Genomic DNA, 22,524 nt, shown 5'->3' with positions numbered 1-22,524 from the left:
TAGCGTCAGGTCGGCTACCGTGTGGTGGTTACTATTGGGGTCAGGGGTCAAAGGTCACAATATTTATTTGTGTTTGAGGGAAATGAAGCTGTTTATATAAATCTGCGAGTTCAAACCAAACTGATGTCGACTCGTTTTTATCTTCACGTCCACAGGTCAGTCACATGTTGTGGGTCAAATGTCGTGGGTCAAGTTGTTTTGTCACAAAATAGGAAGCGAAAACAACAGAAATGAGAAAAAGTGCATTTATTTGTTAATAATTTTCTCTGGCAGGCGGATGATTGGAGGCTGAACATTTAACTCCTCCCTCAGTGGAAACTAATGACAACCAATAGGCTCCACCCATCAAACTGTACAAACCCCGACTCCGCCCGGCTCAAACGTTCATCAGATAAAAACCAACAAACACTCGATAAAAAACGGAAACAAACAGTAACAAAACGCTCCATCAGGCTCCGCCCCTCCTACAGTAGCAGTGTGACGTCACCCTTTCTCATTGGTCTGCCAGGATGATTGGCACATGAGGAGGCGTGGCCTGCACAGCCTATCCTCCAATGAGGGGGAAGGAGGCGGGGCTAGTCAGAGTCAGAGTCACTGGATTCTTCTGAGGAGGATTGATCTTCCTCGTCCTCGTCATCGTTCTGGGGACATCACAAATTACAAGTTAACGTTTCCATAGGAACCTGTGTTAGAAGGTTGTTATGGTTATAGACATCACCCTCAGTGTTAAAGAAATAATCAATGTCAGTTAATTAGAGATAACACTCGTTAATTAAAAGATGGTCAAGTGAATATTATTATGAATATATTAAAAAATCTTCATGTTTTTTATTCAACATCAGATGATGAATTAACCCTGAAACCGATCAGCCAATCACAGAGCGACTGCGGTCGTCACCTCGTCGTCCTCGTCACTGTCGCTGGATCCCGATGTCTCGTCGTCCTCGTCTGAATCGGATGAGTCGCTCTTCTCCTCGTCGTCTGTGTCGGACATGTCCTGCTGGAGGACACATACACACATGATGTTACAGATAAATAAAACATGTGTATGTTTTTTCTTTTTCTTTACGGTTCACTTTAACTTTCTGTGTGTTTGTGTGTGTTACCTTGGCCCGGTACGCCATGGCCCTCTTGCCCGCCCCGACCCCCGGTGTTGTGGCTCTCGAACTGACCGCCTTCGCCGCCGTCGCCGCCGTCACACGGACTTTAGCTCCGGGGCTGCGAGCTTTAGTGGTGCTGCGACGTTTCTGACAAGTCGACACATTGCTAATCAATAATAATCAATAACCTGCAGATCGTCTTCAAACAGGCAGATGTGTCGTTAGCTTGGAAACATCTTAATCAATCATGTGACAAGAACAGAAACGTCTGCTAACATCGAGGGGGCGGGGCTTATGACCTGTACTGCAGTCAGACACCAGGGGGCGGGGCTTGTGACCTATGACCTGATCATTAAGGTCAAACTCACCGAGGAAGAAAACTCTTTGTAGACGAGTCGATCCTGAGGAGAGAGAGACTGAGGAGGAAGAACAGATTCAGGATGTTCTCAAACTCAACGTCAACATTCCTATCAGCTGATGATGTCAGCGGCTCATACCTGGACCCAGGCCTCCAGCTGGGCCTTGTACTCCAGCTGCTGCTCCTCGACCAGCTTCTTGTACTTGTCCTTCTGACCCTGGGTCAGTTTGTGCCACCGCTTCCCGATCTCCACCATCCGCTCTTTCAGACTGAAGTGGTTCAGCTCCCCATTGGTCAGCAGCTCCTGGGAGAACATCTGGTACCCGCTCCTATTGGACCACACGCCAGGGGGCGAGGCTTACTACAGACACTATTATATACCTGACATGTAAATCAATAAACTTTCTGACTAAACATGAATCACTTCTGGTTTCTGCTTCTAATGAAGACTGATCAGCTGTGTGTTGATCGATGATGTCATCACACTCACACTGGAGGTTTCTTTGGCTCTCCATCGAACTTGGGTTTCCTCTGAGCCGCCGCTGGCGCCCTCATCTCCACCAACTCCCTCTGCAGGACACCAACAGTCAGTACAACACAGATCAATGAACTGACCCGTCAGCGACACAACTTTGGGGAGGGGGGCGGGATCAGAGTGGGGGAGGGGGCGTGGCTCACTGACCACAGGTTGGTACTGAACCTCGTAACGCTTCTGGTCCTCCGCCGCCTTCTTGATCCAGGGAATCTTCTCTTTCTTCTCCATCGACTTCCAGGCCGCCTCCATCGCCGCCTGGGCCTTCCTCCGGTCGCTCTGTGGGACGTCACATGAGCTTCACTGACCTCTAGTGTGGGACGTCACATGACCTTCACTGACCTCTACTGTCTCCATTGTGAACATGATGCACACAGTCTGTTTGTGAACTGTAAAGACACATATCCCATGATCCTTTGCGCCAGTAAACACCTACATTACCATTCCATTTTATCAGATCACTTCTCTGTGAACTCGAGCTTTCAGGCTCCTCCCCTCTGGAACCACTCTGTCATAAAGCTCAGAGTCCTGAAGCAGATGTTAGTTCTGCTGCTGTAGACTACAACTCCCATCATGCACTCGTAACACAACGATGACTCACTCTGTACTTGGCCAGGTAGTCTCCGATCACACTGCTCTGCCACATCTCCTCGGCCGTCTTTGGCGTCTCTGGAAGCTTCGCCGTCTTCTTCCCTTCCCGTCGTTCCTTTGCTGTTCCGGCAGAAACCCAAGTCTCTGGCTCCGCCTCCCGACCCCTCTCCTAGAACAACCCACCTCAGGTGAGTTCACTGTCACAGATGTTCAGATGGGTGAAAACAGCAGAAGAAGAAGAAGAAGAGACCTTGACTGAAGGAGACTTGGCTCTGTGTGGGCTGGAGGCCACGCTCACTCTGGACCCGCCCAGTTTCTCCTCAGTCATCACACGATCTCGTTCCTCCTCCGGGAGACTCTGAACAAATCAAACACGCCTCTTTACTTTCACTGAGCACAAAGATCCGCCCACAAACCACGACTCTTTATATACAGTCGCTGATCGTCTTTATTTACAGTCTCTGATTGTCTTTATATACAGTCGCTGATCGTCTTTATATACAGTCAGTGATCGTCTTTATATACAGTCAGTGATCGTCTTTATATACAGTCGCTGATCGTCTTTATATACAGTCAGTGATCGTCTTTATATATAGTCGCTGATCGTCTTTATATACAGTCAGTGATCGTCTTTATATACAGTCACTGATCGTCTTTATATACAGTCAGTGATCGTCTTTATATACAGTCAGTGATCGTCTACATATACAGTCAGTGATCGTCTTTATATACAGTCAGTGATCGTCTTTATATACAGTCACTGATCGTCTTTATATACACTCTCTGGTTGTCAGATGTTGACGTACCTCCAGAAACCTCTGCAGATCGATGTCGTACTGCTTCTTTTTCTGATCGGACACAGATGAGACTCGTGAGCAGATTTCTCAGTAACGTGTAGCGTGTTGGTTGGACGTATGCATGTTGGTACCGACCTGCTCACAGCGTTTCTGAAACATGTCCTTCTCTTTCTGCGTCATCATCTTCCACTGTTTACTGCAGAGAACCATCCGCTCAGTACTGGGGACGTCCTTCATGTTCACCATCAGCTCCGCGCAGTACAGAGAGTACCCGTTACTAGCCAAAACACACAGCTGTTAGCCATTTCTACGAGTTCCTCAGCTAGCTTGCATCGTTTGTCAGCCTATTAGCATCCTGTTAAAAGGTTTGTTAGATTCCTGTTTGACAGTTTGCTAGGATGTTAGCATCCCGTTAATCATTAAAACTAAGTATCTTGTTCACCGGGTCAGACTTGTTAGCATTGAGTTTGTCAGCTTGCTGACTAGCTAACAGCCTGTAAGAATCTTATCTGTCACTCCTCTCGTACATTGTACATCATTTGATTCATAATCTGTTTATAACAGGAGAGGCCTCGAACTCCTGACCTCCAGCACTGAGATGGACGCGCTAGCAAGGAGGCTAAAACCCATGGGCGCTAGCATCTGTCGTTAGCACGGCTTCGGGAGTGAGGTTCACACGCGGAGCTCGACTGACTGACCACCGTCACACGCTCACTTGTAGCATGTTCACACGGCGGCTATTTTGCTGTGACATCCCTCTCAGGGTGTGAAGCTCAGACGCTCGTGATTGAGAAACGACAGACAGTTCAACCTCTGGAGGAACATCAGATGGCCGCCGTGTGACTCAGGCCTGGACCTGGTTCTGTTCTGCTCGTGGTTCTGGATCAGGACTCACGGAGGAGGTTTGGTCGGTCGGCCGTCGAACTTGTCCTTCAGCTGTCGCTCTGCTTTGGTGAGGACGGATCGGACGTGGTCATCTGAGTTCACATCGGGATGAGCTTCATGATACACTCTCATACTGTCCTACACACACACACACACACACACACACACACACACACACACACACACACACACACACACACACACACACACACACACACACACACACACACACACACACACACACACGTGTTAAACACATGATCCAGCTGTGGAAGCCTGGAACTGAATGAATGGGGACAATGACTTTGATTCTACCCCCCCCCCCCCCCCCCCCCCCCCCCCCTTGTGGACCTAAAGTAACCCCACAAGGGGTTCAGTTGGGTCGGGTTCAGGTCTGGTTCAGTCAGATCCAGTCCAGGCCGGTCTGGTACCTCGTAGTCCTTCTGGAGCTCCAGGGCCTTGCTGATCCACTTGAGTCTCCTCTTGTCGGAGAGCTGAGACCACTGTCTCCTCAGAGCCTCCTTCAGCTCCTTCGGACTCACCTGCAACAGACAGGCCGGTCAGTGTTGCAGTGTGTGTGTGTGTGTGTGTGTGTGTGTGTGTGTGTGTGTTCGTGTACCTCTGGGTGCAGCTTCATGTACGTCTTCTTCTCGTGGTTGTACCACAGCTGTTGGGGAGTTTTCGGTTTCTCCGGCAGGTCGGACTTCTTCCTCTCCTCCATCAGCTCTGGATGCTGCTCCCTGCAGGTCAGCGTACATTAGCCACGTTAACGCTAACACAACATGCTACATGTTTTCAGCTGAAGACTTTAACATTAGTTCACAGTAACAAACGTTTGCTCAACTCACTTGAATCGAGCCATGTTCTTCTCAAACTCTTCTTTCTCTCGTTGAAACTCTGTGATGTATTTTTGCTGCAGGAAAATAAAAAGAGTGATTGATTATCGATGATTTGTATTTGTTGAGGATCAGGCCTGTGATTGGTGCGTGACCCTGTCACACCTTCTTTTTGTCGGGCAGCTCCTTGTATTTCTTCGACAGGATCTTGGTCAGATCCAAGTTGCTCATCTCCGGGTGGATCTTGGCATATTTGGCTCGTTTCTCCATGAAGAAGCGAAAGTATGGAGTCAGAGGTTTCTTAGGGAAATCTGGGTGAGTCTGGGGAGGAGAGAGGTCAGAGGTCATCGCTGTCCACACCGTCACCTTCATTCGGTTTGACTGAATTGAACCGGAGCAGGTCCAGGAGCATTTCGTCTCACCTTCAGCTTCTTTCCTTTGTACGGGTTCTTCACAAACTCAATGGCGTCAACGATGAGCTCCGTCATGGTCCGGTACTTCCGGACCTGAAACACGGAGAAGGGACAGTTTGTGTGATGATGTCACATCTGACGCAGATTCTAGTATTTCACATAATTTTCATTTCTTGTCTCGTAATTCTTGAAGCGGTTCTGTTCAGGATCCTCGGTGCTGTGCAGAGTACCCGCCCAGCAGAACCACTGGTTCCTCATGGAACCGTTCTCCGTCCTTTCCTTTATCTAATGTAGATTATTAATCTGCCTCTGAACACCAACAACACACCTGGGAACACGTCACTTGACCGTTCAGGTGTAAACAGGAAGTAGACCGTCATGGGTCCGTGACTAGCCACAACACACAACTGTTTGTCAGCTCACTAACCAGATGATCTGATGTGACCTCTGACCCCCGGTCGTACCTCAGTCGAGACTTTCTGCCACTTCTGGCGACACATGTCTCCGGTGAAGCTGCCGAAACAAACTTTCTCCCAGTCGAAGTGCGACTCCGTGGTCTTGTACTTCATGGCGTCGGCGTCTGGCAGCAGACCGCGGATCCTGTCCAGCAGAGTCAGACAGTCGTCCTTACTCCAGTCATCTGCACACACGCACACACGCACACACACACGCACACACGCTCGCACACACGCACACACACGCTCGCACACACGCACGCACGCACGCACACACGCCCGGCCGCCCACGCACGCACGGACACATACGCACACACACGCACGCACACACAACGAGATGTTCAGAACATTTGTTTGGGACTTTTAATCCACATGCTGTGGTGTGTGTGTGTGTGTGTGTGTGTGTCAGTCAGGTGGTTTGTTACCTGGTTCACTCTTGACTCTGGATCTCTGAGCCGCGGAGACGCTGCTGCTGCCGTTCATCATGCAGCAGCTCGGCCCCTCCCCTCTCTTAGTGCGCACACACACACACACACACGCACACGCACACGCACACAGTTGTACGGTCAGATGTTTGTGTCGTGACCTCTGCCCCCTGACGAGGTCACTGGGGTCAGACAGAGTCGGTGACCTTCATCTGGACCGGGGTCAGAACCAGCTGCTGCGACAGGAGGAGCAGTTGTTTGCAGCAGCGGCTGCGGGCGGAGCCGCGGCCGGTGGGCGGCGCTAGAGAGCCGCGGGACCGAGTCCGTTCAACAACTTGGTCCAAATTCAAAGTGTCTCGGTGACGTCGAGCGTCTCGTCGTGAAGATCGATCCTTCATCACAGATTCTCTCTGTTCCGACCGGAACCGAGCGAACCGCGGCGTCGGGCTGCTGCGGCCCGGTAATGGCGCCGGTCCACCGGCAGGGGGCAGCACGTCGCTTCCGCTCAGACGAGACGACGCGAATTCACGAGAACGTTTCGACCGAAAGTGAAAAAAGGAGTTGAGTTGAAAACAGAATGTGATGGATTGACTGAAGCGTGTGATCGGATCTGACACGTGCTTCTGACGCGCAGAGAGAAACGATCACACTGTTGACGAGCATCAGATGTTGCCGAGCGGAGCCGAGCGGAGCCGCCATGAAGCGTCTGGGTCTCCGGCACGAACGAGAAGAAAAAGACCCGAAATCAGTGGAAAAGCGCGACTCGTGACTCACCTTCCGCTGCGGGTCGGACCCGTCGACGCTGCGGTGCTTCGGCTTGTTTCGGGACTTTCCAAGTGTGTTTTTCCGCCGTGAACCCCGCGGAGTCGGGTCGAAACGAATCCGACAGAAGGAGCGTCTGGTCCGGTGTGAAACTCCGCCCCGCGCCGCGGGGGGAGGAACTCCGGGGAAAACATGAGGACAAAGGCGGAGGATGAAACCAGAGACCGCGGCGCAGAAACGCGTTTTATTCTCTGGGTCTGAAAATAATGTTTCACTTGTCTCACAGATCGACCCGCGACACGCACCTTCCCCCAGACCTGCACCTGGTCCCGGGTCCAGATGAGCCGGGGCCCGGGGACCGGGGACCAGGCGGCCCGGGGACCGGGGCCCTGGGACCAGGCGGCCCGGGGACAGAGATGTGACCGGGAGGGAGGGGAGGAGAGCGGCGGGCCAAGGACGCTCCGTCTGCCGGGTCCGACCTCCCCGAGTCCCCGGTCTCCTCCTGCAGAGACAAAGAGCCAATCACTGATCGATCGATCAATACATCAAACTGATCGATACATCAAAAAAAACAAAAAACGTTTCATCAGTCGAATACATTGTAAAAATAAACAGCAACTTTATTTTAATTTAAAAATAATATTGTTCCAAAAGTGTGTGTGTTTACAGATGAACGTCAAATATGATTGAAATATGAAATATGATAAGTGAATGATCAATGACGTGGACACGTGAAGGTTTTTTTAGTGTTTCATTGTTAACATAAATCACTTTATTTTATCATAAAACCTTATTAATTTAAAAAAATTCAGCACAAGAGAAATCACAGACAATTATTTACTGGATTATTTGATGGATCAGTTGAAATGATCTGATCAACTTTAGCTCATTGAAGCCATCGGCTCTGGCCTCTGGTCGCAGCCCCCTGCTGATTGGACGAGCAGCAGCGGGAACCTGCAGAGTAACGTTCAACCAACCTACAGTTACACATCTCACACTTCACTGAACTTGACTTGAGCCACTGTTCAGGTCAGGTCACAGGTCATCATCAGTTACATCATCAGCTCACGTCTTATTCCTGTGATGTTACTGAGCTCGGAGAGCGGCAGCCAATAGATGTACTGTGTTTCCTACATGTTACACTGAGTGACCTCAGTGTAACATGAGTGTGTCAGTGTGTAAAGTACATGAGTGTGTCAGTGTGTAAAGTACTTTTACACACTGACAGTACTAATACACACGTCAGAGGATCAAATCGTCACATCATCTGTGGAGAGAGACAAGTCACGTGTCTGTGAAGCCTTCAGCCAATCAGAGCAAAGCTCTGTCCTCACACAGCTGCTTCAGAACAGCTGTTCTCCTGTCTTGTGACCACATTGATACCCAGCATGCATCACGTAGTCAGAATCAAAGAAGATTATCTTAACTTATATTTACCCACCTGTATGTATATATATATACATACAGGTGGGTAAATATATATATTAGGCACCGATCTGTTTACTTTATTCGTGTAGTTCTTTATCATTTGTATGAACATTTGTTTAGTCTACTTCACACTTGTCTTGTTCCCCGTGTCAATAAAGTTCCTTTGAATTGAAATAAACAGACAGGCAGCATGACGTCACCGGGGGCCAGCCTGGGCAGAAGTATAGAAGAAGTACAGCAGAAAAATAGCAGCAGAAGAAGAAGAAGAAGAAGAAGAAGAAGAAGAAGAAGAAGAAGAAGAAGAAGAAGAAGAAGAAGAAGAAGAAGAAGAAGAAGAAGAAGAGACGACGACGACGACGACGGCGGCGGCGGAAGAAGAAGAAGAAGAAGACGACGAAGAAGAAGAGGCGGCGGCGGAAGCAGGAAGTGAACCGTGTCGGGACAGATTAGCCTGGTTAGCTTCAGGCTAACGCGCTGTGATGTTTTTCGGCTGAACTGTGAGTTTGACCTTTTCATTTTTATTTGTTCTTGTTCGTCGACACAGTACTCCGAGTCTGTCCGGACGCTGTCAGCAGCTGTTAGCTATTAGCATGTAGCTCAGAGCACTTCCTGTTCGGGTATCACCGCCGTTAGCAGTTAGCTTCGCGCTCTGGACTGATAATCAGCAGGTTCGATCTGAGCCGGGTTGATACAAGACCTGGATTAACCCGAGGTTAACCCGAGCTACCTGTGAACCGTGTCACACCTGTTCCGTGTCCTGAATCAAGCCCAGGTGAGGCATCGGAACCGGTTCAGACCAGTGTCAAGAAAAAACAGAACAATAAAGTTCAGCGTTTCATTCAAAAACAAGTTCAATCACAGTTTTAATCACAAAGTTTAAAATATAGACTACAATACATTTCTACTACTAAATAGTACTACACACTACTTCAGTTCAGTGTAGTAAGTAAAGTGTGTACTAGAGTGTAGTATTGAGTAGCAGTGTAATAATAATACGTTTCATTTATTGAGCACTTCATTGCTAAAAGCAATCTCAAAGTGTGTAGGGGAGAACACCCTGTGCTGTTGTAGACGCTAAGCCCCGCCCCCTGTGTGCAGGTGTGTGACCTGCGTTGCCAGGGCGATGGCTCTGATTGAAGGCGTGGGGGACGAGGTGACGCTGCTGTTCTCCTTCCTGCTGGTGCTCCTGGTGCTGCTGCTCGCCTGGGTCTCCACCCGCACCTCCGAACCCCCGGAGCACCTGTTCACCTCTGCCACAGGCCCCGCCCCCTCGCTGAGGACTGACTCCACCCATCAAGACACGTTCCCCACCTCCTCTTCATCACCCTCCAGCTCCATCAGTGAAGCTTCCACTGCCTCCGCCCAGGAGGAGAAGCATGAGGAGGGAGGAGGAGGAGGGGAGGGAGGGGAGGGGGGAGGAGGAGACGGGGTGAGGAGCAGAGGAGGAGGAGCAGGAGCAGGAGCAGAGTCTTCCTCACCTCAGAGGAACATGGTCGTCAGACTGAAGTTTCTCAACGACACAGAGAGAACAGCTCAGGTGGAACCACAGGACACCATCGGATACATCAAACGGTAAGTACTACAATACTGTTGTACTACTACTACAGTACTACTACACACATCCACAGTACTACAGATCCAATCCACACCAGAACACAGTAAACAGACTGTAAATGGACTGTATTTATATAGCGCTTTTCTAGTCATATAGACCACTCAAAGCTCTTTACAGGAAAGTCACATTCACCCATTCGTATAGCACTGCTATTTGGACAGGGCCACCTGCACACAGTAAAGTGTGGTGTTGTGTTGACCCCTGACCTCTGACCTTTCAGGACCTACTTTGCGGGTCAGGAGCAGCAGGTGCGGTTGATCTATCAGGGTCAGCTGCTGCAGGATGATACACAGACCCTCTCCTCTCTGAACCTGGTGCACAACTGCGTCCTGCACTGTCACATCTCCCAGAATGCCGGGCGGGGGCCAGCGGGGGGACCGCGGCCCGCGGACCAGGTGCAGGTGGCTCTGAACGTGGGCAGCCTGATGGTGCCACTGCTGGTCCTCATGCTGTCGGTGCTGTGGTACTGTCAGATCCAGTACCGGCAGTTCTTCACGGCGCCGGCCACCGCCTCGTTGGTCGGAGTCACCATCTTCCTCACCCTGGTGGCCTTCGGAGTTTACCGCCGCTAGCTGCTCCCTTATTGGCTGTTGAGATGATATGTCCTCCCTCTCTGAGGAAACTGACACTGACGGAGCTCATGTTTGTTGTTGTTTCTGTTGCCACTGAGATGGTGTAAACAAGGACTTTAATTTTTATTTTTTTTAGATTATGTTTCTGTAGTTTCCTCATCTTCATCATTGTGCCTCTTTTACTGAGTTTATGTCGACTGACAGACTGTAACAACAGGTCTCTCTCTCTCTCTGTCTGTGTCTGTCTTTCTGTCTGTTTGTCTGTAAAGCTTTTGAAGAGAAAATCTATTAAATCATTTATTTATCTTGTTGTTTTTCTGTCTCTGAGAAAATGCAGCGGTAACAACCAGACACCAGGGGGTGATGTTGATGATGTGGCTTCATGTCATTCATCATTCATTCATCGTCTACCGTTTTATCCATTTAAGGGTCGCTGGAGCCAATCCCAGCTAACATTGGGCGAGAGGCGGGGTTCACCCTGGACAGGTCGCCAGCCTATCGCAGGGCCACATACAGATACGGACAATCATTCACTCTCACACCTACGGTCAATTTAGAGTCTCCAATGAACCTAACCCCATTCTGCATGTCTTTGGAGTGTGGGAGGAAGCCGGAGAACCCGGAGAGAACCCACGCATACACGGGGAGAACATGCAAACTCCACACAGAAAGGCCCTGGTTGAACCGGGATTCGTCATCCATCTTTATTTACTGGCTCATAAGCCCCGCCCCCTCCATGTTGTTATCACGATTCTGATCACTTTGATTTTAACTAGTTATTTGATGAGACGTCATGATTGACAGCTGACACTGACTCATATGACTTATCACTGACCGTCTTTATATACAAACAATGATCGTCTTTATATACAGTTATTGATCGTCTTTATATACAGTTAATGATCGTCATTATACACAGTTATTGATCGTCTTTATATACAGTCAGTGATCATCTTTATATACACTTATTGATCGTCTTTATATACAGTCAGTGATCGTCTTTATATACAGTTAATGATTGTCTTTATATAGTCAGTGATCGTTGTTATACACAGTTATTGATCGTCTTTATATACAGTCAGTGATCGTCGTTATACACAGTTATTGATCGTCTTTATATACAGTCAGTGATCCTCGTTATACACAGTTATTGATCGTCTTTATATACAGTCAGTGATCGTCGTTATACACAGTTATTGATCGTCTTTATATACAGTCAGTGATCATCTTTATATACAGTTATTGATTGTCTTCATATACAAACACTGATCCCCTTTATATAGTTATTGATCGTCTTTATATACAGTCAGTGTTTGTCTTCATACACAAACACTGATCTCCTTTATATAGTTATTGATCATCTTTATATACCGTCAGTGTTTGTCTTCATATACAAACACTGATCACCTTTATATACAGTTATTGATAGTCTTCATAAACAGTTAGTGATCGTCTTTAAATATACTGTCACTGATCGTCTGAGGATGCACATCATGAATATTCATGTATTCATGATTGTCTTGTGTGATTTATTATTATTATTATGAGAAGAAGAAGAAGCAGCACTGTGATTGGTCGGCGGGCCGTATAAGGTCGGCTGTGATTGGTCGGCGGCAGAGAGAAGACATCATGGCGGCTCTCCGGGCCGGTGTGTGCGGCCGCGCGGCGGATCGTGGGGTAGTTCTGAGGTGAAAACGTGGGCTCGGAGCCGAACAGCGGCTCGGTCCACAGTTTCTAAGGCCTCTGACTTTTGCCCGATGCGAAAGCTAAAGCTAACTGCAGAAGCTCTCCCCTGACCGAGGGACTGGAGCTTCGAGCTAAGCTAACATGCTAACGTGCCTCCCCGGTGGATGTGTGGGAGCGGAGCGGAAATCCGGACGCGGCGGACCGCAGGTTGGTGTGGACCAGATGACGTCACTGCTCTGTTGCTGAACCAGAACTCTGTTGAGCTTCTCTCAAGTTTATCTGCGGTCCGAAACTGAACCAAGAGAGGTGGTTGTTAGTTTTACAGGAAGTGACGCTGTGACCACGTGTTGGTATCAACTTCCGGGTGTAAGCGGGGGTCAGTGCTCCTCGAGGTCTAAAGGCTCGTTTCACCCAAACTCCAGTGAACTGACAACTTCACGACACTTCACGGACCGGACTCTGGACCGGACTCTGGAACGGCCACAGACTCTTCGTCTGAAACTCCTCAGGATGAAGTTGAAGGTGAACAACTGTTCTTTTCATTTTGTAGAACTTTTGCTTTAAAAGTTGTTAAACAATTTACTAATTCATATTTACCTGTTTTCATCTCGACTGACACACCCAGACTGGAGTGACTGACAGGTAAGACCCTCAGATGATGTGTTTCCACCTGTTCTGTCTGGAAGTGATGAAATAAAAGGCCGACTGAAGCCCCGCCCCCAGCAGGCTGTTCACAGTGGGTGGGGTCATGACTTGGACTAAATAAGCGTACTCTGATCCGGGTTAGGGTGCCTGGCGGGGCCATGCAGATGTGTGTACCTGCTCTTTAATGCTGCTCTCTGATTGGCTCTGACACAGTGACCTCGGTGATCCACTGAGAGGAAGCTGTGATGTCATCAGTGAAGTCGCACCTCCAACATGATGACGGTAAGTATGTGCGCATGTGAAGACCTCATGGAGTGGGCGGGGCCACTGTCTGCTGGGAGATGATGTAAACAAAAGGCCGAATTGTAGCGCCCCCTCCAGGCAGTTTGTTCTCAGAGCGGGGCGCCATGACAAACACGGACCGAAGCGTTGATCTGATCCCAGAGCAGCTGGCGAGGGTCACGTGACACGAACCACCGGTTGTCTTTGAACGGGTACTTCAACATGTTCATTAGCCCTGTTGCTGCATTGGCTTTGTTAGCTCAGGTTCTCATGGTTCTGACTGACTCCTCAGGTCACATGATCCAGTCCCCTGTCGGACGTGAAGCTTCACTGAACCAGTACGTCGCCTGGTGACATCACGTCACATGGTTCAGTCTCTACTGCTTCATCAGTGAAGTCACATCTCCAACATGATTGTGGTGAGTGTGTGTGTATGTGATGACCTCATGGAGTGGGCGGGGCCACTGTCTGCTGGGAGATGATGTAAACAAAAGGCCGAATTGTAGCACCCCCTCCAGGCAGTTTGTTCTCAGAGCGGGGCGCCATGACAAACATGGACCGAAGCGTTGATCTGATCCCAGAGCAGCTGGCGAGGGTCATGTGACACGAACATTAGCTCAGGTTCACTAGCCCTGTTAGCTGCGTTAGCGTTGTTAGCTCAGGTTCTCATGGTTCTGACTGTTACTCCTCAGATCCAGTCACCTGTAGGATGTGAAGCTTCACTGAACCAGGACGTCGGCTGGTGACATCACGTCACATGGTTCAGTCTCCACTTGTCTTATAATAATAATAATAATAATAATAATACAACAAATCTACAATAACTTCACATTTTATTGTTACTTCCTGTGAAAATCAAATTGTCAAAATAAAAAAACTTGTAAACATTGATCTTTCTGGAGCCTTCATTTCGATTTCAGTCTGCAAATGTAGCCAGATGTGTGGTTACCATGGTGATCGCAGGTAAAAGTGTCCTCTGGTTTTAAAACAGTTGTATTAAATTTAGGGAGAGGGTCTGCCCCCCCAACCCCCTAGTTATTAATATTAATGATATTTTATAAGTGTTTGAAGCTCTACAGCTCTGATCCAAACAACCAGTGTCTTTAATATTTCTATTCAAACGAATGTCAAATTAATTATTCTGTGAAAACAGTGAACATGTTACAGGAAGAAATCAAACATTCCCTGCCCGGTCCCTTTATCCAGTTCCATCAGACAGAGGGACAGAGACACATACAGATGGGGACAGACAGACAGACAGACAGACATAGATGGAGACAGATTGAGACAGACGGGTGAAAACTTTGTTTTGAAGTTTTGTTGATGTAACAATAGAAGAAGCAGCGGATGAACTGGTAACATCATGAAGATGAGACCTCACATTCACCTGGAACTGACCTATGACCTGTTCGTACCTGTGACCTGTGAATGAGGGAATCCGTTCATGAATGACGTCATTCAGACCGGATGTGACGTCCTGAAACAGTTGATTCAGGTTCTTCTACTCGGTCACGAGCAGGTTTGTATCAATGAACCAGGTCCGTGTATTGAACTTGACCCGGAAGTCCTCAGCTGCTGCGGCTCTACTGGCTCCTGCGGCTCCGGACTCAACAGTCGCCGAAGTTTAGGAACCGAACCGTCGGCTGAACCGGCAGGATGGAGACCGACGCGGCTTTACCGGTAAAACGAACCGAGCGACCCGCTGATCTCTGTCCCAACCGGGGGCTCTGAAACTGGAGCAGTTAGCAGAGCTGAGCTAACGGGGCTAACTGAGCTAACGGGGCTAACTGAGTTAACGGGACTAACGGTGCTAACTGAACTAACGGTGCTAACTGAGCTAACGGGGCTAACGGAGCTAACTGAAGTAGCCTCCAGAGTTGAGGGAGAAAACCTGCAACCAAATTCCATTTAAAGAATCCAGCAGCGACAGACCGGAGACCGACGATGTCCCCGGTCTGTCCCGGTGGGTCACGAGGACCGACAGGCGAGGCAGCTGCTTCAGTCCGGATCCACAACAACACAGAAGCTCACAGGGCCGGAGGGTGGATGGAGTTTGGTTCAGGTTCTGTCCCCAGTTTCTGAACCAGTGTCTGATCCAGTATCTGATCCAGTATAAATCAGTGTCTGATCCAGTGTCTGATCCAGTATAAACCAGTGTTTGATCCAGTATAAACCAGTATCTGAACCAGTGTCTGATCCAGTGTCTGATCCAGTATAAATCAGTATCTGATCCAGTGTCTGATCCAGTGTCTGATCCAGTATAAACCAGTGTTTGATCCAGTATAAACCAGTATCTGAACCAGTGTCTGATCCAGTATCTGATCCAGTATAAATCAGTGTCTGATCCAGTGTCTGATCCAGTATAAACCAGTGTTTGATCCAGTATAAACCAGTATCTGATCCAGTATCTGAACCAGTGTCTGATCCAGTGTCTGATCCAGTATAAATCAGTATCTGATCCAGTGTCTGATCCAGTGTCTGATCCAGTATAAACCAGTGTTTGATCCAGTATAAACCAGTATCGGATCCAGTATCTGAACCAGTATCTGAACCAGTATCTGATCCAGTGTCTGATCCAGTTTAAACCAGTGTCTGATCCAGTATCTGATCCAGTTTAAACCAGTGTCTGATCCAGTGTCTGACCCAGTGTCTGACCCAGTGTATGACCCAGTGTCTGACCCAGTATAAACCAGTGTCTGATCCAGTATAAACCAGTATCTGATCCAGTATAAACCAGTATCTGAACCAGTATCTGATCCAGTGTCTGATCCAGTTTAAACCAGTGTCTGATCCAGTATCTGATCCAGTATCTGATCCAGTTTAAACTAGTATCTGATCCAGTATAAACCAGTATCTGATCCAGTGTCTGATCCAGTTTACACCAGTATCTGATCCAGTGTCTGATCCAGTTTAAACCAGTATCTCACCCAGTAACTGATCCAGTAACTGATCCAGTTTAAACCAGTATCTGATCCAGTATCTGATGCACTAACTCATCCAGTTTAAACAAGTATCTCACCCAGTAACTGATCCAGTAACTGATCCAGTTTAAACCAGTATCTGATCCAGAAACTGATTCAGTTAAAACCAGTATCTGATCCAGAAACTGATCCAGTTTAAACCAGTATCAGATCCAGTATCTGATGCAGTAACTCATCCAGTTTAAACCAGTATCTCACCTAGTAACTGATCCAGTAACTGATCCAGTTTAAACCAGTATCTGATCCAGAAACTAATTCAGTTTAAACCAGTATCAGATCCAGTTTAAACCAGTATCTGATCCAGAAACTGATCCAGTTGAAACCAGTATCCGATCCAGTAACTGATCCAGTTGAAACCAGTACCTGATCCAGTATCTGATCCAGTTTAAACCAGTATCTGATCCAGTAGCTGACAAAGGAATGTTGTTTTTTTCAGGACGTCTCTGAAGAGTTCGGACATGTTCGGATCAAACTGGAGCCGGATGACGACGTGGAGATCCGGTCGTATCCCGTCGTCAGGACGCTGTGCATCAAACTGACGGACTGCCGGGTGTGGCTGGAGGGGCGGGACTTCCTGTCTCTGGGTAACTACACATCAAATATATTCATGCTCCGCCCCTAAACTTTGGTCCGAGACGTTTGGTTTGGTCAACATGTTGAAGAATAATCACTCAGTTATTCTAACAGGTCCAACAACCAAATATCCGGTTGATTATGAAAATAGTTGCTGGTAAATGTTCTGTCATGAGGAATCGTCTAATTGTCTTTAGAAATTCAGAACTAAGTTGTTGTCTCTTCACCTCTCAGACGACCACCCTCAGCTCTGGGACGGGAGGCGGAGCCAGAGCACCGTCAGGAGGATGGTCTACTGCTCCGAGTGTACGAGAGGGTTCTACAAGACATCCCACCTGGAGGCTCACCTGAGGATCCACCGAGGACTGAAGCCCAACGAGTGCTGGCAGTGTGGGAAGATCTATCCGTCCCTGATGAGCCTCGTGGTCCACCAACAGATCCACGACCGCAAGGAGCCGTACCAGTGCTCCTACTGCGACAAGACCTTCGCCCTGAAGAGGGACTGGAAGACCCACCACCGGACTCACTCCGGGACCAAACCCCTCAAGTGCTGGTTCTGCGGAGACGGCTTCGACGAGCAGGACGAGCTCGACGAGCACCTGGAGTTGCACAAGGGGGAGAAATGCTACCACTGCAAAGTCTGTGACAAGATGTTCGTCTCCTACCAGGGCTTCAACTTCCACCGCAGGTCCCACAAGAACCAGAAGCTCCTGTCCTGCGCCAAGTGCACCAAGACCTTCAGCAACCCTCAGAGTTTGAAGCTGCACCAGGTGACTCACTCCAACAGGAAGCCACACAAATGCCCGACCTGCGGCAAAGGCTTCAAGCTGCCTGGCGGCCTGCAGAGCCACCAAAGGACCCACGTGGACCTGAAGGACTACCACTGCCCTGAGTGCGGCAAGTGTTTCTCCAGCCTGCAGAATCTAAAGCTGCACAACCGCACCCACACGGGACTGAAGCCCTACAAGTGCACCGAGTGTGGGAAGAGGTTCACCCAGTCCCCCCATCTCAAGGCCCACATGGTGACCCACACGGGGGAGCGTCCGTTCCTCTGCACCACCTGTGGCAAGAGGTTCACTCAGTCGTCTCACTTGAGATCCCACATCACGCTGTTCCACGTGGGCGAGAAGCCGTTCACCTGCGACGACTGCGGGAAGAGTTTCACCATCGCCCACTACCTGAAGATGCACCGGCTGAGCCACACCAAGGAGAAGCTGTACCAGTGCTCGTACTGCGAGAAGTCCTTCTCCTACCACAACTCCTGGAGGGCCCATGAGAGGATCCACACCGGCGAGCGCCCGTTCACCTGCCAGGACTGCGGCCAGACCTTCATCACGTCGGGCTCGCTGCAGAACCACCAGAGGTCCAAACACACCGGCGAGAAGAGCCACTACTGCTTCACCTGTGGAAAGTTCTTCTTCACCAGCTCCATGCTGCGGATCCACCAGCTCAACCACACGGGCGAGCGGCCGCACAGCTGCAGCTGCACCAAGACCTTCAAGACCAGAGCCGCGCTGCGCTACCACCTGAAGAAGTTCACCGACCACCAGCTGGTCAAGTGAGCAAACTGTGACTGATGAGACGTTTGTGACCAGCAGGTGGCGCTGGAGGAGGTGAAGACCAAAAACACTTTGACTGCTTCAGACACGATTTTCCTGTTGCTTCTTCGTTTACAGGAAACTCTGGAAAAATATGAATTAAGGAAATATATTTTATGTAAAATATGAAGTCACATCTTTTCCATGTTGTTCATTCAGTTAAAGAAAAGTTTTCATGTCAACAATCAGAAACACTGATGTTGATGCGTCTGTGAAAGACACATCCGTGTGACATCACTTCCTGTCTTGTTATCATCTCTGATGTCATCCAAAACTATTTTATTTTGACAGTCTGAGATCACAGTCACTTAAGATGCTTTATTTTGTCAGAACTTCACGTCAACATGAAACAGTTTTTAATCTTTAACGTTTTATGTCTTTTAACTTGAACTTAGTTTTTTACAGTAAATGAGATGAAAGATTCTTCACATCTTTGCTGCTCGTTTCAGATCAAACACGAAGAATCACAAACACTAAGAGTCCTGGAGCCTATGTTCTGACCAGTAGAGGGCGACTCTCTGAGAACATTTTCCTGAGGAGTTTATGGTTCAAGTCTTCTTCACCAGATGATGATCATTTAGTTTTTGACCTGTAAAGCCTCAGTTTGTACACACCGTACCGTTCATACGACACAACGTTCAGTCGTTGTTCTGTTCACACTACATGACTCATCTGTTGTTGTTGGTGGTGGTGGTGGAGGTGGTTCCCAGGTCCCTTCACAGTCACACTACAGGAGACGGTTCCTAGACGTGTCCAGATATTGATCCTGATAAACATCTGGACACGTCAACGGATCGTTGGTTCCCGCAAAATGACGAGGGACAATTTCGCGTTGATTTTCCTCCGACTTGCTGCAACTCAAGGATTTGTCTGGACCCGTTGGTCTGGACCCGGTGGTCTGGACTGGGGACTCGTTGGTCAGGACTTTGATTCTGGACTCGTCGTTCTGTCACTCATCTGTCATTTTGTTCTTTTCTTTCACAATAAAAAATAAAACCTTTTTGTGTGGATTCATCTGGTCTGTGACATCATCATCAGTGACTCTGCTTAACGAGTCGCGTTTTAATTTAATAAACTTTATTTCAGTAAACCTTTTAATGATATAATCGTCTTAGATATAGCCTTTTGCCGCCGCTTTTATTCTGAAGGCGCAGTGACAGCTCGTGACTTCCGGTCCTTATATAAACAGTAAAGATGGCGGCCTCCTGTCTGCGCCGCGCCGTCCTCCGTCAGACCCTGAACCGGTTCAGGTCTTTAGGACGGGACCGGATCTGGATCTCACCTGGACGCAGGTCTCAGACTCACGTGGAGCAGAACAGGTGAGCTGCGTCAGCAGCGCTGCTGTGTGACGTCATGTCGCAAAATGAAATGTATAGTATAATAAAATAATACAATATGATGCAAATCAATATGGTAGTTTGATGAAACTGATATTTTATTAAAACATTCATTTTAAATAGGTGATCGTTTACAAACTGATCAGAGTTGAAATAGGAAGTAGATGTTTCTCTTCTTCACCTGTAAAATAAAAGCATCGCTGCTCAGCAGCTCTGTGACGCAGGCTGCGGCGGCACAACGCTCTGCATGCTGGGTAAACAGACTCCAGGCGTCTGAGAGAGGAGGAGGAGGAAGAGGAGGAGGAGGAGGAGGAGGAGCGGCACTGTGTGCAGCCGTCGGTGAGTAAATTCAAAATAGACTCAAGTTAGAAATCTGCTGATTTACACTTTAATCTATCTGAACCAGAAAACTGCACATTTATATTTCTTTGTGTGTGCGTGTGTGTGTGTATCTGTGTCTGTGTGTGTGTGTGTTTGTGTCTGTGTGTTTGTGTCTATCTGTGTGTGTGTGTGTGTGTGTATCTGTGTGTGTGTGTGTGTGTGTGTATCTGTGTGTGTGTGTGTGTGTGTGTGTGTGTGTGTGTGTGTGTGCAGCCTTCTCTCTGTTCAGTAGATCTGATGAAAACCAAAAAGATGAATCTCAGAGGAAAGAGGACGAGATGATTCTGCTGCTGAAGAAGGCAAAGGTACAGACAGAAGACTGACTGTAGTACAGTGGTAGTACAGTAGTACAGACCGTTTCTCTCTCTCTCTCTGTGTGTGTGAGCAGCTCAGTCTGATCAGGGATCAGCTCCATGCAGCCTCTGGTTTCCTCCATCAGGCCGTCGCTCTGGCTCATCAGACCCACAACAACCAGGCCGTTATCTACACCTACAGCCTGGTAACACCTGGACACACCCACCCCTGACCACACCCACACATGGCCACACCCACATACGACCACACCCATACATGGTCACAACCACCCCTGACCACACCCACACATGACCACACCCACATATGACCACACCCATACATGGTCACACCCACCCATGACCACACCCATACATGATCACACCCATACATGACCACACCCATTCCTGGTCACACCTCCAGTCTGGTAACACCTGACACCACCTGGTCACACCCACATCTGACCACACCCACATGACCTTTGACCTGTCCCTGTGTTTCCTCAGATGGCAAACCTGGCCTATGTGCAAGGTCAGTTGGACAACGTGAGTACCGTCCAATCACAGCCCAGCTCCTCATCTTCACATCGATGAAGAGTAATGAGTCAAATCTCTTCTTCTTCTCTCAGGCAGAGAAACTCTTCAAGGCAGCGATGAGCTTCATGTTGTCAGGAGGAACGCCACTGGTGAGTGTGTGTGCGTGCGTGTGTGGGTGCGTGCGTACTTGTGGTTTCGCTTGACTTCCTTCTTACTTCTGTTTGCAGGACGACAACGCTGTCATCGAGATGTCTCTGAAACTCGCCACCATCTACGCCGAGCAGAACAAGTAAGAAGGAAGTTGTCGCTGATCTGCTTCCTGTTTGTGTCTGATTGTTTATTTGTTTGTTTCTGTTGTTGAGGGCGGAGCTTGCTGAGCATGGCTTCAGGTTCTGTACCGAGTCGCTCGAGGCCAAACTGCAGAAACAGAAAGACCTGACAGAAGAAGAGCAGACAGGTGAGACGCTGTTCACGCTGTTCACGTTGTTCACGATGTTCACGTTGTTCACGATGTTCACGTTGTCGTCTTCAGAGGAGCAGGAGGTTCTGAGGAAGGAGACCCGCCTCCTCCTCGGTCTGTGTCTGGACTCACGTGCTCGATACCGAGCGTCAACATCGCACCTGAACCAGGCGAGACAGGACTACGAGTCGGCCCTGAACATCTGCCGCCAGGAGCAGGGAGAGACACACCCACAGGTAGAGACACTTCCACACAGAGGGACACGCCCACATATAGAGACACGCCCTGTAAACCAATTCTGATTGATCTCGTCTCCTGTCAGACTCTAGTTCTGATGAGCGACCTGGCGACCATCCTGGATCTGCAGGGTTGCCATGACGACGCCCTGGCATTGGTCCAACAGGCCGTGGACCTGAGCCGGTCCGCCGGACACCCGGACCAGCACGTCCTGCTGGGAAACATGGCCGGAGTCTTGCTGCACAAAGGTGAGGACAGGTTCTGTCTGTGGTCCGGTCTCATGTTCTGTCTGTGGTCCAGTCTCATGTTCTGTCTGTGGTTCTGTCTGTGGTCCGGTCTCATGTTCTGTCTGTGGTCCGGTCTCATGTTCTGACTGTGGTCCACAGGTCAGCTGCAGGACTCGGTCCGGTTCTACCAGGAGGCTCTGGTTCTGGCCCGGCAGGCCGGAGACAAGGAGGCCGTGGACAAGATCCAGGAAGGACTGAAGGAGGTGAAGGAGAGGAGGGAGCAGGAGACGAATGAGCAATGACTGGTGGACGGTCACAGACTGGACGTGTTCAACAACTGACAGTGTGAACATATCAGTGATTCTCAGACTGGTGTTAAACATCGTCTTTGTCCCCAGAGGATGAACCCCCAAATAAAGACCTGCTGTATGTCTGTAGTTCAGTTGTTTCTCCTTCAGTCTGGACCAATCAGAGACTCTCACACCTACGGACAAACACCTACAGACACACACCTACAGACA

The 22,524-nt window shown here is 48.9% G+C and overlaps 4 protein-coding genes and 2 non-coding genes across 21 annotated transcripts; 5 read left to right on the top strand and 1 right to left on the bottom strand.

Annotated features, from left to right (window-relative positions):
- Positions 1–231: 231 nt before the first annotated feature.
- On the bottom strand, positions 232–7,653 carry ubtfl (upstream binding transcription factor, like). 5 transcript variants are annotated; one of them, XM_035635784.2, is made up of 20 exons: positions 7,167–7,653; positions 6,393–6,477; positions 5,977–6,152; positions 5,522–5,605; positions 5,265–5,420; positions 5,112–5,176; positions 4,883–5,003; positions 4,695–4,805; positions 4,274–4,401; positions 3,514–3,655; positions 3,388–3,429; positions 2,832–2,939; positions 2,592–2,750; positions 2,141–2,269; positions 1,949–2,028; positions 1,598–1,787; positions 1,469–1,516; positions 1,107–1,247; positions 899–1,000; positions 232–641 (listed from the first exon to the last, which is right to left on the bottom strand). In XM_035635784.2, the coding sequence occupies exons 2-20, from the start codon at positions 6,451–6,453 to the stop codon at positions 576–578; spliced, it is 2,109 nt and encodes a 702-aa protein (XP_035491677.1). In that variant the 5' UTR covers positions 6,454–6,477; positions 7,167–7,653; the 3' UTR covers positions 232–575. The 5 variants fall into 5 exon arrangements, with proteins under 5 accessions (XP_035491677.1, XP_035491678.1, XP_035491674.1 ...); XM_035635785.2 differs by having other exon boundaries at positions 2,159–2,269; XM_035635781.2 differs by lacking the exon at positions 6,393–6,477 and having other exon boundaries at positions 5,977–6,112; positions 7,167–7,484.
- A 1,010-nt stretch (positions 7,654–8,663) lies between these two features.
- On the top strand, positions 8,664–11,074 carry tmub1 (transmembrane and ubiquitin-like domain containing 1). 2 transcript variants are annotated; one of them, XM_035635786.2, is made up of 3 exons: positions 8,664–9,079; positions 9,681–10,154; positions 10,418–11,074. In XM_035635786.2, exons 2-3 carry the CDS (start codon positions 9,706–9,708, stop codon positions 10,767–10,769), a joined length of 801 nt encoding a protein of 266 aa, XP_035491679.2. In that variant the 5' UTR covers positions 8,664–9,079; positions 9,681–9,705; the 3' UTR covers positions 10,770–11,074. The 2 variants fall into 2 exon arrangements, with proteins under 2 accessions (XP_035491679.2, XP_035491680.2); XM_035635787.2 differs by lacking the exon at positions 8,664–9,079 and adding an exon at positions 9,100–9,354.
- Positions 11,075–12,369: 1,295 nt separating this feature from the next.
- LOC118311110 (gastrula zinc finger protein XlCGF52.1-like) lies at positions 12,370–19,534 on the top strand. Of its 10 annotated transcripts, XM_047331979.1 has the most exons (7): positions 12,370–12,662; positions 12,773–12,977; positions 13,081–13,097; positions 13,314–13,382; positions 13,675–13,801; positions 16,800–16,947; positions 17,171–19,534. In XM_047331979.1, exons 5-7 carry the CDS (start codon positions 13,793–13,795, stop codon positions 18,496–18,498), a joined length of 1,485 nt encoding a protein of 494 aa, XP_047187935.1. In that variant the 5' UTR covers positions 12,370–12,662; positions 12,773–12,977; positions 13,081–13,097; positions 13,314–13,382; positions 13,675–13,792; the 3' UTR covers positions 18,499–19,534. The 10 variants fall into 10 exon arrangements, 7 of the variants coding, with proteins under 7 accessions (XP_047187935.1, XP_047187936.1, XP_047187937.1 ...); XM_047331980.1 differs by having other exon boundaries at positions 12,370–12,977; positions 13,314–13,594; XM_047331981.1 differs by having other exon boundaries at positions 12,370–12,977; positions 13,243–13,382.
- LOC118311797 lies at positions 13,434–13,545 on the top strand. The gene has a single exon (XR_004794081.1). It is a non-coding gene; the product is annotated as a small nucleolar RNA SNORD89 (small nucleolar RNA).
- On the top strand, positions 13,853–13,964 carry LOC118311798. Its single transcript, XR_004794082.1, has one exon. It is a non-coding gene; the product is annotated as a small nucleolar RNA SNORD89 (small nucleolar RNA).
- Positions 19,535–19,695: 161 nt separating the features above from the next.
- On the top strand, positions 19,696–22,440 carry ttc19 (tetratricopeptide repeat domain 19). Of its 2 annotated transcripts, none has more exons than XM_035634673.2 (11): positions 19,696–19,853; positions 20,083–20,210; positions 20,466–20,557; positions 20,641–20,751; positions 21,050–21,088; positions 21,172–21,228; positions 21,307–21,368; positions 21,442–21,536; positions 21,612–21,775; positions 21,862–22,024; positions 22,163–22,440. In XM_035634673.2, exons 1-11 carry the CDS (start codon positions 19,729–19,731, stop codon positions 22,303–22,305), a joined length of 1,179 nt encoding a protein of 392 aa, XP_035490566.2. In that variant the 5' UTR covers positions 19,696–19,728; the 3' UTR covers positions 22,306–22,440. The 2 variants fall into 2 exon arrangements, with proteins under 2 accessions (XP_035490566.2, XP_035490565.2); XM_035634672.2 differs by having other exon boundaries at positions 20,080–20,210.
- The last annotated feature ends 84 nt before the right edge of the window (positions 22,441–22,524 follow it).

The sequence above is a fragment of the Scophthalmus maximus genome, chromosome 5 (genome assembly GCF_022379125.1).
Source record: "Scophthalmus maximus strain ysfricsl-2021 chromosome 5, ASM2237912v1, whole genome shotgun sequence".
Classification (NCBI taxonomy): domain Eukaryota; kingdom Metazoa; phylum Chordata; class Actinopteri; order Pleuronectiformes; family Scophthalmidae; genus Scophthalmus; species Scophthalmus maximus.
Note: the sequence above shows the minus strand (reverse complement) of the source record. Positions and strands in the feature narration are given on the sequence as shown.